Source organism: Myotis myotis, unplaced genomic scaffold, assembly GCF_014108235.1.
Source record: "Myotis myotis isolate mMyoMyo1 unplaced genomic scaffold, mMyoMyo1.p scaffold_m19_p_18, whole genome shotgun sequence".
NCBI classification, from domain to species: Eukaryota; Metazoa; Chordata; class Mammalia; order Chiroptera; family Vespertilionidae; genus Myotis; species Myotis myotis.
The window spans coordinates 6,408,839-6,423,030 of NW_023416322.1; the positions used below are offsets into that span (position 1 = coordinate 6,408,839).

A 14,192-nucleotide genomic window follows, 5' to 3' on the forward strand; every position below is an offset into this window, starting at 1 on the left:
GAGTGGAAGGGAAGGGGACTGGAGGGAGAGGAGGGGTGTTGGAGGGAGCACCTGAGAGGAAGGGAAGGGGGCTGGAGGGAGCACCTGGAGAGGAAGGGAAGGGGGCTGGAGGGAGCACCTGGAGAGGAAGGGAAGGGGGCTGGAGGGAGCACCTGGAGAGGAAGGGAAGGGGACTGGAGGGAGCACCTGGAGAGGAAGGGAAGAGACACAGGCTTACCAAAGTCATCCAGTGAGGGACCAAACAAGCTTCTCCAGAATGGCAGTCATCTGATTCAACTTTATTGCCAATCGTCCCTGGGAGGGTAAGGCCCTTTGTACATCCACCCTCAGCCCTTTGACAAGTATAGCCTTTGGAAAAGGAGGATTTCCTGGAGCTGGGAAGAAACAGTGGTCAGGATGGGGGTCCCCAAGGGGCTATCAGGCCAGGCAAGGGCTAGGCTCCTCTCTCTCTCTCTCTCTCTCTCTCTCTCTCTCTCTCTCTCTCAAACTTTATTTTTTAATATACTTTTATTGATTTCAGAGAGGAAGAGAAAGGGAGAGAGATAGAAACATCAATGATGAAAGGGAATCATAGACCCCCTGCACGCCCCCGACTGGGGATTGAGCCCGCAACCAGGGCCCGTGTCCTGACCGGGAATCCAACTGTGACCTCCTGGTTCATAGGTCGACGTTCAACCTCTAAGCCAGCTGGGCCAGGCTTGTCCGTCTTTCTCAGTCTCAATCTGTTTCTCCTGATTTTTTTCATCCTTGGTATCTTGCATCCTTTCTGGCCTCGAGCGAGCCACAGCCCCGTGGCCAGGGTTACCAAGAGCAGGAGGAGGAGCAGTGCCTTGACCAGGAGGCAGAAGGAAGCGGAGGCCTTCTCTGAAGGGTACCTAAGATCTGGAACAGAAGAAGGGAGGAGGCAGAGGGAGTGGGGGGCTTACCAAAGGGAAAGGTGAGTTGCAGACACCCACCCCAAATCCCACAGAGGGGTCAAGTTCAGTCAGCTGATGTGCCTTTGCAAGTGTCTCTTGAAATACTTATTCTATTCACAAAAGCTCAGGAACTGAGATCTGGGGAGCAATCTCAAGCTGAGCAAGAGTCTAGAAGAGACCTTCGGAAGTTGGGTGTTCTAGGGAAAGAGGGGAGCCCCCCACCCAATCCAGGGGTCAAGTCCCTCTGGGAGAGGGTTAGGTTCTAGATTCCATGTATTCTCTTGGGAAGAACTGATGAATGAAGGTGGTGGCCTCGAGGCTCTGCAGTAGCTCAGGGTCCTGGTACCTGCACAGAAGGGCCCAGCAGGGATGAGATAGGAACTCATGTTGCTGACGGGGTTGCTAGCCCTGCAGGTGTAGGAGAGGGCATGGTCCCCGGGCCTCCAGGATGTGCTGAGGACAGAGCCTTCATGTGCTGTGTCAACACCATCCTCCCGGGATATCCAGCTGTAGGTCATGTCCAGGCCGGCCTGCTCTACAGAGCATGTCAGGGACATATTACAGGGACCGTCCCCAGAGATCTCAAAGTTCACAGTGATGGAAGGCTCCGACAGCCGTCCTGGATGAAGGAGGAACACAAAAGCCTGCTAGGTCATCAGGGCTTGGGTCTGTTTTCCTAAGTTCCTCAACACTGGGGTCTGGGTGCTGTCCTCTCAGGGCCCCTCCACCCAAACAAGTAGGCAGAAACTAACAAAACTCGGCCACCGTACAACCCAGGGTCCCCAGGCAGCTGCGGAGGCCGGCAGGGCTGCCTGTGGCATCTTCCACTTCCCCTTTATACCTTGCTTCTCTCTCACGTTGGCACCCACCTTCCTCCAAACCCCACTCTGCCTCCTCGAGCCCAGAACATACTGTTACCCTCTCAGGAACATTTATAGCTTAATCAATGTCTTAACAAGATCCAAGGTAGAATATCAGTCAATGTCATGGGCACTAAGAAGGAACTTGCATTCAAGTAGAGAGGAGTCACTGATTAGTAGCCCTCAAATCACTCAGAAGGATAAAAAAAAAAGGCTCAAGACTGGAGGTGCATTCACACACACACACCCCCCCCCCCCCCCCGCCCAGTGTGAAATCTCACTGGGACAGAAGGTTGTCTATTAATCTCCCACAAAGCCCGGAGCGCTCTGTCAGGCCCCTCCACAGCAACAGCCTCCATGCCCCCGTGCTTCCTTGCTCCAGGTCACTCCACCCGCAGCAGCAAGGCAGCCCGATGCTGGGGCTGGGTACACTAGGGACAGTCTGCCTTCCAGTCCCAACCCCTCAAGTCATAACCCCAAGCCCGAGACCCCTCCTCCTCTGCATGGGAAGCCCAGGAAAGCCAGCGAAGGCAGGCGTGCAGTTCCCAAACTAAACTCACGGTAGATGCGTAGGTTGTACTGCTGCAGGCTGGAGATCTGGGACGTCCTCAGGTTGACTTGAGCTTGGTAAGGCCCCGAGTCCTCCCAGCTCAGATTGCTGATGTGCAGAGAGTAGCTGGGACTCGGGAAGCTCACTCGGCCCTCGTAGCGAGGGTCGGTCACCGTGACGTTAGCTAAATGTCCCTCTTTCGTTGGCACCACAATAGCCAGCGTTACGTGGGAGGACCAGATGATGTTCTCAACCTCTTCGTCAGGTGGTATTTCCAGGGGGAGACTGATGGACTCCTGCAGGACTGCGACCACTTCCTCGGGATCCACGCCGTCTCCAGAATCTCCTTTGGCTGCAGAGAAAGGAAGGAAAGGGGTGCAAACAGACCAGCTGGCATATCTGGGCTGCTGAGACTGGCAGCAGGGCTGTGCTCTCACTCTCAGTCGAGCAAGTGCTATGGCCCTGGACTTGTCCTTCAGCTGCCTCTTCTGGCTTTAGCTTTCTGCTCAACTTGACTACCTACCAGAGGTCAGCTTCCATCTGTGCCCTTACTCTCCAAATTTGACCTCCTCTGTTTGCCATCGGGGGCTACTCTCCCTTCCACATCTCCAGGCCTCCTCTTCTCTTGGTCCTGCCCTGAAGCCATCCCCTATTCCTCTTCCCTCCAGAAGAGCTGAAGCCTTTGGCCCCAAAGAAAATGACTTGCTAGCCCCAGGCTCAGCCGATGAAAGAGGGTGAAGGGCACACTCCTGTCCCTGCTGCAGTCGCTCTCACCTTCCTGGAGCAGTGAGAGCAGGAGCAGCCACGGAAGGGCCCCCATGTCCGCAGCCTGGTACCCGGGAGCTGTGACTTGGCCAGTGCCCAAGGCTATGAAGAAAGCAAGCTGTCTGCAAGTGACTAAAGACAGTGACTATTTGACAGTCCCGAGGAGAGGGAAATAATTTTCACCCTAGCTCCAGCCCCTAACTTCCTCCTTCCTCACAAAGCCCCTCCCTCTCCTTCTTGGGAAGATGTCTCTCTCTGAGCCTCATTGGAAAGATGGTTTGCCCATTGATTCATGTCTTGCCTATCAACTCAGCTCAGATACCACTTCCTAAGTGAAGCCCTCCTAGACTCCCCACCCACTGTGTTTCCAGACACTCCCCCCGTCGCCCCCCGCCCCCTCGCCCCCCCCCCCCCCCCCCCCCCCCCCCCCCCCTCACCCCCCCCCCCCCCCCCCCCCCCCCCCCGCAACCACCAGACATACCACCTCTCCCAAACTCTTAGAAAACTTTCTGTCCAGCCTTGGCGGCTCCTATGTAGCTGTGATCATTTGATCTTATAAACAGACCCCATCTTTTTCTGGCTCCCATGCTAGACACATGTAGCTCAACTGATATTTTTGGAACAGATGAATGAATGAATGAATGAATGAATGAATGAATGAATGAATGAAGTCTTTCTATTTCAAGTTAGTTATATTCCCAATTGAGCAATTATTCAGAGGAAGAAAACTTGGCCCTCTTTAAAGAAGCAATCTGGCCCTGACCGGTTTGACTCAGTGGATAGGGCGTCGGCCTGCGGACTGAAAGGTCCCAGGTTCGATTCTGGCCAAGGGCATGTACCTTGGTTGCAGGCACATCCCCAGTAGAGGTGTGCAAGAGGCAGCTAATCAACGATTCTCTCTCATCGATGTTTCTAACTCTCTATCCCTCTCTCTTCCTCTCTGTAAAAAATCAATAAAATATATTTAATAAAAAAAAAGCAATCTGTACCCGATTGCTGATCCAATTGTTAATGTTACAGAAAGACTTTAAATCATTCTGTGAGGATATAATGTGGATCAAATCAGATTGAGGGGGAGTGTAAGAAATAAAAAATATCTCTGATGGTCAGAGCTGTCCAGGACGCACAGGGTGACCTTGGGAGGTAGTTTTGGCCCCTGGTGTTCAAGCTAAGACCAGACATTCACTTGCTGGGATATTCGGCAACATCTCTGGCATTAGATGGTGTATAGATGTCGATGTGAACAAAACTAACTTCATCTTTGTACCCCAGAGTTTTCATGCTGTAATGTTTGACCAACCTTACTTTCCTTAGCAAGCATATCAAAGATTTCTAGTTGATGATGATCTGTATTCCTTAAAATGTAGCCATATTTTCTCCTAAAGTAGAGGCCAAGTTACCTGCTGAACCTGAAAGTTTAAGTGTGTGTTGTCTCAAAAGCAAGTGTTTCAGAAGGATGGACAAAGTTAGCAACAGTTGAGGTGACAGATCCCAGAGTGGTTCCTAAATATACACACTCTTCCCTCAGCTTCTCTCTTAACCATGACTTGTCTGCTCTTCTTTCCTGAAATCCACCTCCTGGGTTGCATGTCCCTTGCCTCCTTCATGCTGATTGTTCTCAAAATGCAGGTTTTGTGCTGTCTGCATCAGAATCACCCAGAGCGCCCTGACGATGCTAATTCCTTGGCCCCACTCCAGACCCAGGGAAGCGGGACAGGGGTACCAGGGGCAGAGGCCTGCAGGTCCATCTGCTTAGGAAGGTCCTGCCGCGGTCAGCAAACCGCAGCTCGCGAGCCACATGCGGCTCTTTGGCCCCTTGAGTGTGGCTCTTCCACAAAATACCACGTTCGGGCACGCACATACAGTGCGGTTGAAACTTCGTGGCCCATGTGCAGAAGTCGGTATTTTGTGGAAGAGCCACACTCAAGGGGCCAAAGAGCCGCATGTGGCTCGCGAGCCGCGCTTTGCCGACCACTGTGGGGGTTCACTGTGTTTGAGAATGCCACACTGCCGGCTCCTCCTTTCTGCTGAAGCAGAGAGGAAGTTCCCCAGCCGGTCACGCCTTTGTCTCCGAGCACAAAAGGTTTCTTTCCCCCTGAGTAGAGCTGTGAGACAGCTGCCTCCTAAGCTGGGCTTCCTAGAACCGAGAGGGGCTTTGAGTGTTTCCTCCTGGGAGTCCACCAGGACTGGGAGGCAGTGGTGAGGGGGGCGTGGGGGGGAGCAGGTGTGAGGCCAGGAGCTTCAACCTGAGATATCAGCTTTTATCCCTTGTTAGATGCAGGTGCTGAAAACTGGGTGCTATTGATCAAAGAAAATAGAAGTTTATAACCTACTGATCTTGTCCAACCCCTTATTTTACAAATTAAAAACACGACAGCCCTAGCCAGTTTGGCTTAGTGGATAGAGTGTCAGCCTGAGAACTGAAGGGTCCCGGGTTCAATTCCGGTCAAGGGCACATGCTTGGATTTCGGGCTTGATCCCTAATGGGGGTCGTGCAGGAGGCAGCCAATCAATGATTCTCTCTCATCATTGATGTTTCTCTCTCTCTCTCCCTCTCCCTTCCTCTCTGAAATCAATAAAAATATAAAAAAACAACAACAAAAACACGAAAAGCAAAACCCAGAGGTCCAGGTTGTATAAGGGCTTTTCCAAGGCCACAGTTTAATGGCAAAGCTGAGGCCCAAACCCATGTATCCTGGTGTTTTGCTGGCAGGACTTTATTTGATTAAACTTATCTGGAAGGTAACAGAATATATCTGCTGATGTCCCAGCACATAGAAAACTCTCAATAAATGTTATGATTATTGTTAGTGTTGTTATTAATTTTATTTGCATGCATTTGTTCTTTTTCATTTGTATTTGAGACTGTGGGGCGTGCAGAAGGCAGCCAATCAATGATTCTCTCTCATCATTGATGTTTCTATTTCTCTCCCTCTTTCTTCCTCTCTGAAATCAATAAAAATATATTTAAAAATAAAAAATATAAATTGTTAACATCCAGTGGAAGCTGGATGAAAGTTATACAGAAACTGTCAAAAAAAATTTTAATTAAAAAATAAACTAGAACCCAGCTGTGGCTCAGCGGTTCAACGTCGACCTATGACCCAGGAGGTCACAGTTCAATTCCCGGTCAGGGCACATGCCTGGGTTGCAGACTCGATCCCCAGTAGGGGGCGTGCAAGAGGCAGCCGATCCATGATTCTCTCTCATCATTGATGTTTCTCTCTCTCTCTCTCTCTTCTCTCTCTCTCTCTCTCTCTTTCTCTCTCCCTCTCCCTTCCTCTCTAAAAACAATTTTTAAAAATATTTAAAAATAAATAAATAAAACAAAATGTTCTCACCAGGAATGCCCCCTTTCCCTGTCAAGTTCCCCAAAGAGCTTATCACTTATAAAGACTCTGTGACTCCCATGGTATCACTCTGCTCTCTGGGTCAAGTCCTTCTTCCTAGAGGCCAGAGAGGCTGTCTGGAGTCCTGACCTCAGAGCACTGATGGTGGCTTGGAATGTAGACCATCGGATTGCGGGACAGGGTCTCCTGGACCTGAGAGGCGCCCCCACTCTGAGAGGAGAGCAGCCTGGTAACAGAACACCAACAATGGCCATATTTTCTCCCAACCTATGAAAATGGCTAAAAGATGGGGAAGGCCTTGGGGATCCCCCTGGCCTGCTAGAGGAGGAACTAGAGCAGGAGTCCTCAAACTTTTTAAACAGGGGGCCAGTTCACTGTCCCTCAGACCGTTGGAGGGCCGGACTATAGTTTAAAAAAAACACAAAACTATGAACACATTCCTATGCACACTGCACATATCTTATTTTGAAGTAAAAAAACAAAACGGGAACAAATACAATATTTGTATTTGCATGTGGCCCGCGGGCCGTAGTTTGAGGACCCCTGAACTAGAGGAACCGAAGGAGAGATTGGGGATCTCAGAGCTGCTGCCTTGGGAGGGGCTCAATGAGGGGCCAGGGGTATCACTCTTTCACAAGCTCACCTGATTTGGTTTTACCCAAAGGCTCTGCAGTCCAGCCCTTCCTTTAGAACAGTGGTTTCTGAACTTGAGAGAATATCCACACAGCCCTTTCCTCAAAGGAAATATTACAAGAAACCCAATTTGTGAAATAGATACAAATGGACTTTTCTGGTGGAAGCTGGAGGAATCCAGGGACATATAGGGAGGAACTGGACTGTCTGGCATCCGGACAGGAACTTGGGGGCGGCTTTCTCCCAGACAGGGGTGCTCCCAGGGGTCATTGTTCCTAAGCTGGGACTGCCCCCTTTGCAGAGCTGACTGGCAGCCATATCTGAGTCTCCATCTGCATGGCCCGCACTGTTTGTCCCTGAGTTTAAGCCCCAAGGCAACTTCTTGGAGCCCTAGGGTTCTGTGGAGCTCCTCTGCTGCAGACAGAAGGCAAAGAAACAAGGCAGCAGGAGCAGGTGGCATTCCAGGACTTCCACCCCCATTTCCAATAGGCTGGTGAGAGTTTCTTCTATCTACATATTGGGCTTATAAAAAGATTTCCTGTGGGGAAAACCTTCCTTTAAAAAAAAAAAAACAACCATCCTCCTCTCTACTCAGAATCCTTTAAAATCATGTTTATTACTCACTTTGTAGCCTTAAAACACAAAAGAATGCTAGATGCTCCGATAAGTAACCAGGGCTTGCTCTGGCAGAGGTCCTCAAAGTGGGGTGGTGGGAGTTTGCCCCCATTGAGAATCATTAGCCTGTTGATGTAAGAAGTGTCTAAAACCTGTAAGAATTTTTATGAGTTTATTTGAGCCAAACTGAACACAATTGTCAGGAAACAAAATCTCAACAGATTGAGAAAATGCTCTAGAAAATGGCAGTTTTGCACTTTATGTTGTACATTACAATAAAAACAGGAGGCATAAGTGGGTTACATGAAATCCATTGGTGATAGATTAGGGAGGCGGGAGAAAGCAAAGTGTGTGGAGGGAACCTCTGAGATTGGATAAAAAGTAAAATGATAGACATATACATCTTTTACATATGTGAGTACAGGATAGTTAATAGTTGACAACAATCTATATATATATATAAAAGCTTAAGCGACCGAATGACTGGTCAATGGGTCACTATGATGCGCACTGACCACCAGGGGGCAGACGCTCAACGCAGGTCAGGCACGAGCCACTCCAGATAGGGACTGACTGGGCGCGAGCCCATGGCAGGTGCAGCAGGGCCAGGATGAGCAGGAGCTGCAGGCAGGAGCAGCAGGCTGCATTGGACTGCCAGTTTTGGCCCAATCCCCGCAGGCCACGCCGAGGGACTCCACGGTGCACGAATCTGTGCACCGGGCTTCTAGTACATGATAAAATGATAACAATACAATGAGGGTATTTTTGGTCTCTGTTTTGGTGTGGGTTTTGTGCCCTGAGGGGTCCGGAAAAAAGGAAGTTACCTTGACATTCCAAAGGCCTGTTATCCTCGATGCAAAAAGACAATAGGCGGGCTAAATTAAGGTAAAGGTTGACTTTTGTCAAGGAAGATTCTAGCTGGAACATGACTACCCGCCATAAACTGCTTTAGTTTAAAAGTTTTAATGTCAGACCATCTTATGTGGTTACTTTAGGTCTCTGAGTTTGTAAGGCACCACGCAGGCCTTCCCTGAGCTTGTCAGCTTTAGTTTGTGGCCCCTTTTCTTCCACACAAAGTAGGAATATTCAACGGGACTCCAGAAAAGATGTACCTAAGGATACAGTTTTCTAACATCACACAATGTCCTCTTGAGAAAATTGGTCTCTCAGGGGTTGTTTCCCTGAGCAGTCCTGTGGTTGTGTTACCAGAGAGCCACCCAAGTCGGAGGGGCTCTCTCCTCCTTAGCTCGTGTCATGCCCATGAGAAAGAATTCAGATGAGTGACAGAAAAGTGTTGAAGCAAAGTAAGCGAATTTATTAAGAAAGCAAAGCAAGCAAATTTATTAAGAATACACTTGGGGAGCCAAAACCGGTTTGGCTCAGTGGAGAGAGTGTCAGCCTGAGGACTGAAGGGTCCCAGGTTCGATTCCGGTCAAGGGCATGTACCTGGGCTGCGGGCACATCCCCGGTGGGAGATGTGCAGGAGGCAGCTGGTCGATGTTTTTCTCTCATCGACGTTTCTAACTCTCTATCTCTCTCCCTTCCTCTCTGTAAAAAATCAATAAAATATATTTAAAAAAAAAAAAAAAAAAGAATACACTTGGGGAAAAGCAGGAGAACCAAGATGGCAGCATAGGTGAATGCCAGTACTCTCCGCCTTCCACAACCACATCAAAATTACAGTTACAATACAGAGCAACCATCATTCAGAACCACCTGAAATCTGGCGGAATGGACGTCCTACAGCTAGAGAAGTAAATAAGAAAGTACATAGAGGCTGGTAGGAGGGGCAGAGGTGTGGAACTGGCTGGTCCGACACTAACATGTGGAGTGTTATTTTTTTTTAATATATTTTTATTGATTTCAGAGAAGAGGGGAGAGGGAGAGAGAGAATCATTGATTGGCTGCCTCCTGCATACCCTCCACTGGGAATCAAGTCCACAACCTGGGCATGTGCCCCTGGCCAGAATCGAACCAGGGACCCTTCAGTCCACAGGCCAATGCTCTGTCCACTGAGCCAAACCAGCTAGAGCTGGAGTGTTTTTCATCAGGAGGGATGTCTCCAAGGCCTACCGTAAAAAACAGCTGTCTATCCTATTCACATTTCCCCTCAAGTGATACTATCCAAATGCTCTGGGAGCTTGAGGGTCAATGGCCAGTCTTCCGTTTCTACTTCCCGCTGACTGAGGACATGAAGCTGGTTCTGGATGGCATCACTGTCCCCTTTCTGGGCAGGTGGGGGTTAGGGTTCTGTATAGAATTTTTCAGCAGCCAGGTCTAGGCCCTCGGCAAACCGCAGCTCGTGAGCCACATGCGGCTCTTTGGCCCCTTGAGTGTGTCGGTATGTTGTGGAAGGCCCACACTCAAGGGGCCAAAGAGCCGCATGTGGCTCGCGAGCCGCGGTTTGCCGACCACGGGTCTAGGGGGTTGAGCGGTATGTTCGAATATCCTTGTTGGACGACCATTTGTAAGCAAACTGTCTCTAGCCTGGAAGTTATAACATGGACAAGGGCACTAATAATATAGGGTCCAGAACAAAGTAGGAGAAGCAGGGAAGCCAGGGAGCCTAGAAAGGGTAGCAGCCAAGAGCTCCATGACCAGTCGCTAGACCAGGAAGTCTACCCTCAGGACAACCTACTTTCTTTCTTTTCTTTTTTTAAAATACATTTTTAAATATATTTATTGACTTCAGAGAAGAAGGGAGAGGGAGAGAGAGATAGAAACATCAATGATGAAAGAGAATCATTGATTGTCTGCCTCCTGCACACCCCCCCACTGGGGATCGAGCCCACAACCCTGGCATGTGTCCTTGACCAGAATCGAACCCAGGACCCTTCAGTCCGCAGGCCAACATCCTATTTACTGAGCCAAACCAGCCAGGGCTAACCTCCTTTCAATTCTATATTACCATACACTTTTTCCCCAATTTAATTAGAATTCTTAATTCTTAGAAACCTTAATTTTTAGTGACAACTAAAGGCAGTGTATTTTATAACTTTCAGAAATAGGTTTTTTCATTGGCAAATACACTCACATTTCTTTCAGAGGCATAACAGAGATAACATGAATCATTCCTTTAGTATGTTTAAAAGTGAGCTGTTTCCTTCTCTAGATTCCTTGACCATTTTCAGGAGGCTGGAGAAGAATGTGGGGACGGGGGAGGCGGGGGTGGATTTGGGAAATATCTGGCTTGTGCAATCCAGTGATTTCCGTTTTAAAGCACCATTTCCCCCTTCGCATGGAGGTGGGGCAGTCAGCCTGCTGCCCCCGGAGCCTGAGCGGGGTTTTGGGGTGGCATTCATTTCCCAGCTGTTCCCAGGACTGAAGTGCTCCTGGGCCTTCAGAAGGAGGACTTAGGAGGATTTAAAAAGACTCGTTTTTATAAACTTTCCTTCAATTCCCTTAGCCTTGTTTTTATAAAGACCGTATATCCTCTCAGCCAGGAAATTTAGGGTTTGTATTCCATGTTTGCTCCCTAATTCTTCAGTAGGAGAACAGATTAATAGGTCATCCATATATTGGATGACCTGTCCACCCACATATTGGATGACCCGTCCACCCCCGTCCAGTGATAGGTCTCTTAAATCCTCTGCCAGGGCCTGAGCAAATAAGTGTGGCCTATCGCTGAACCCTTGTGGGGAATACTGTCTATGTAAGATGTTGTTTATGTCCCTGGGCATCTGTCCATTCAAAGGCAAACAAGAATTGGTGATTTGGGCCTAATGGGATACAAAAGAAAGCATCTTTCAAGCCTAATACTGAGGACCATTGAGTTTGAGAGGGAATGTTTCCCAAAATTGTCTATGGATTTGGCACTACGGGATGTATAGGAATTACAGCCTCATTGATAGCGCGCTCACAAATCTTGGACCAACCTATATGTTCTATCTTTTTTCCTAACAGGTAGGACAGGGGTGTTGCAGGGGGAATTCAAAGGAACCAGCAGCCTCTGCGCAAAGAAAATTGTAATAACTTTGTGTAGGCCTGTCCTGCTTGGGGATTTACAGGATATTGCCGTTTATTTGGAAATTTGTTAGGATCCTTCAGCCTGCTCATGGCCAGCTTTGTCCTATGGGCTTGGCCTGAAGTTCCCATGGCCCAGACCTGGTGGTTAAGTTCCTGATCTCCGTCTAAATTTATTTCAACTGCTTCTCTTTTTACAAGTAAGATCATCATTGGAATGAGACTCTCAGTATCTGTTGAAAACAATCACTAAGGTGTGTGTGTGTGTTTTTTAATATATTTTATTGATTTTTTACAGAAAGGAAGGGAGAGGGATAGAGAGTTAGAAACATCAATGAGAGAGAAACATCGATCAACTGCCTCCTGCACACTCCCTATTGGGCATGTGCCCACAACCAAGGTACATGCCCTTGACAGGAATTGAACTTGGGACCCTTGAGTCTGCAGGCCAATGCTCTATCCACAGAGCCAAACCAGTTAGGGAAATCAGTAAGGTTTTAACTCTGCTTAAAATATCTCCTCCTAACAATGGAGTGGGACATTCTGTCATAACTAGGAATTGGGTGCACAAAAGTAGTCACTGAGTCAGCAGAGAGCATCTCTGACGTTGGAGAGGTCCTAGTCCAGGGGTGGGCAAACTTTTTGACTCGAGGGCCACAGTGGGTTCTTAAACTGGACCAGAGGGCCGGAACAAAAGCATGGATGGAGTGTTTGTGTGAACTGATATAAATTCAAAGTAAACATCATTACATAAAAGGGTACGGTCTTTTTTTTTTTTTAGTTTTATTCATTTCAAATGGGCTGGATCCGGCCGTAGTTTGCCCACGGCTGTCCCAGTCCCTCTCTGGAGTGCTTTCACTTGATGAAGTGAGAGGCTCATTAAGGAAGCCCACAAGGCCAGAAACTGAGAATAGCCTCTAGGACTGGAGAACAGGTGCAGCTGACATTAAGAAAAAACTGGGGCCTTCAGTCCTACGCCCACAAAAAAAAATGGGTTCTGCTAATAACCTGAATGAGCTCAGAGCAGATTTCCCCCCAGTTGAGTCTCCAGATGAAAATGCAGCCCAGCTGACACCTGGACAGCAGTCTTGGGAGACCCTGAGCAGAGCAGTCTGCTGAGTCATGCAGAACTCGTGACCCATGGAAGCTGGGCTGAGCTGCTAACTGTGAGGCAAATTGCTATGCAGCAATAGGAACCTCATCCAACGTCTGCAGACTTTGCAGGAGGCAAATTAAACATCGTGTTAAAGTCAGCCATGATATTCCTTTAGGAGAGCTGGCGCTCACAGCTAGGTTTTTCCTTCTGCGTTGGAATTTATGATACTAGTTGAAGTAGGTGACTTTCATTTAGAGAGCGTGTGGTTCAAAATGCACGTGTTTTTAAACATTCGGATCACACTCCGCACACCAAGATGCTCATACAAGAAAACTGAGATTTGTAAAGAAGGGAGCAGATCTGTGTGTCCCTCCAGCCCTCATTCTGGAGTGTGTATTCATTAAATAGACAAGCAGGTGGCAATTCCCTTGCTATTGACACTGCTCTCTTGAATTTACTTATTTAGTTAAACAAGTATATAACGTCATTCTACTTTATTTGAGTGTTTGTGTTTGCATTTTTTAAAGTTAATAAGACCTGTGATCCATTTTGAACTTTTTTTAATATAATTTAAGACACCTAGTTTAGCCAAGACTATATTGATCCTGCCAATAACCCATTAATGAGAGAATTGAAACTCTCTCTCAGGAGGGAGCTGCAGCAGAACAGAACAGGAGTATTTCCTTTGGTCTCTGAGTAAGATGACAACACAGGTCTGGGTGCAGATCCTTCACCTTCATGCCGTCCAGGAGTGATGACCCCTAAAAAGTGAAAAACAGTATGTCTGTCACAAAAATGGCCTGTAACTTGGAACTCGGCAAAAGGAATTTCTAAGTGTTCTTTCAGAGAAGGCTAGGCTTGATTTCTATTGATTATGTTATTTTTACAATACTTAAGAAGTTAACTTCTAGCTTTTTGTTCAATAAAAATGTAATTTATTGTCACGTAGAACATAACCTCAAAGGATACCGTTTTTTGGCCTGTAACACTTTTATCTGTTTTGTATCTAACCCAGCAATCTGAATCTAACATATCTTTATTAAATATTGCATGGTGTCCCAAAAAATGTAGATACACTTTAACAACTGATAGCCCAATTTTGAAAATGAAATGTATTTTAATAAACACTGCCTTTATAATTATTCAAAGTGTGTCTACACATTTTCTGGGACACCCTATAGAAATTCAATTTCTCAAATGTTCTTGAGCCAGCTTTAACATTTCACTGGTTCCCACATTAATTCTTGAGTTAGTTGAATAAAATTTTTATTTATTTATTTATTTATTTATTTATTATTGTTACTCCTCACCTGAGGATATTTTTCCATTGATTTTTAGAGGGAGTAGAAGGGAGGGGGGGGGAGAGAGAGAAATGTCGATGTGAGAGAGACACATCAATTGATTGCCTCCTGCACGCACCCTGAGGAACGTTCCCCTTGACAG

The 14,192-nt window shown here is 47.6% G+C and overlaps 1 protein-coding gene across 1 annotated transcript; it reads right to left on the reverse strand.

Moving 5' to 3' along the window:
* Positions 1–568: 568 nt before the first annotated feature.
* On the reverse strand, positions 569–3,226 carry SLAMF9 (SLAM family member 9). The gene is made up of 4 exons (XM_036344127.1): positions 3,102–3,226; positions 2,338–2,679; positions 1,264–1,536; positions 569–882 (listed from the first exon to the last, which is right to left on the reverse strand). Exons 1-4 carry the CDS (start codon positions 3,145–3,147, stop codon positions 569–571), a joined length of 975 nt encoding a protein of 324 aa, XP_036200020.1. The 5' UTR covers positions 3,148–3,226.
* Between the last annotated feature and the right edge of the window lie 10,966 nt (positions 3,227–14,192).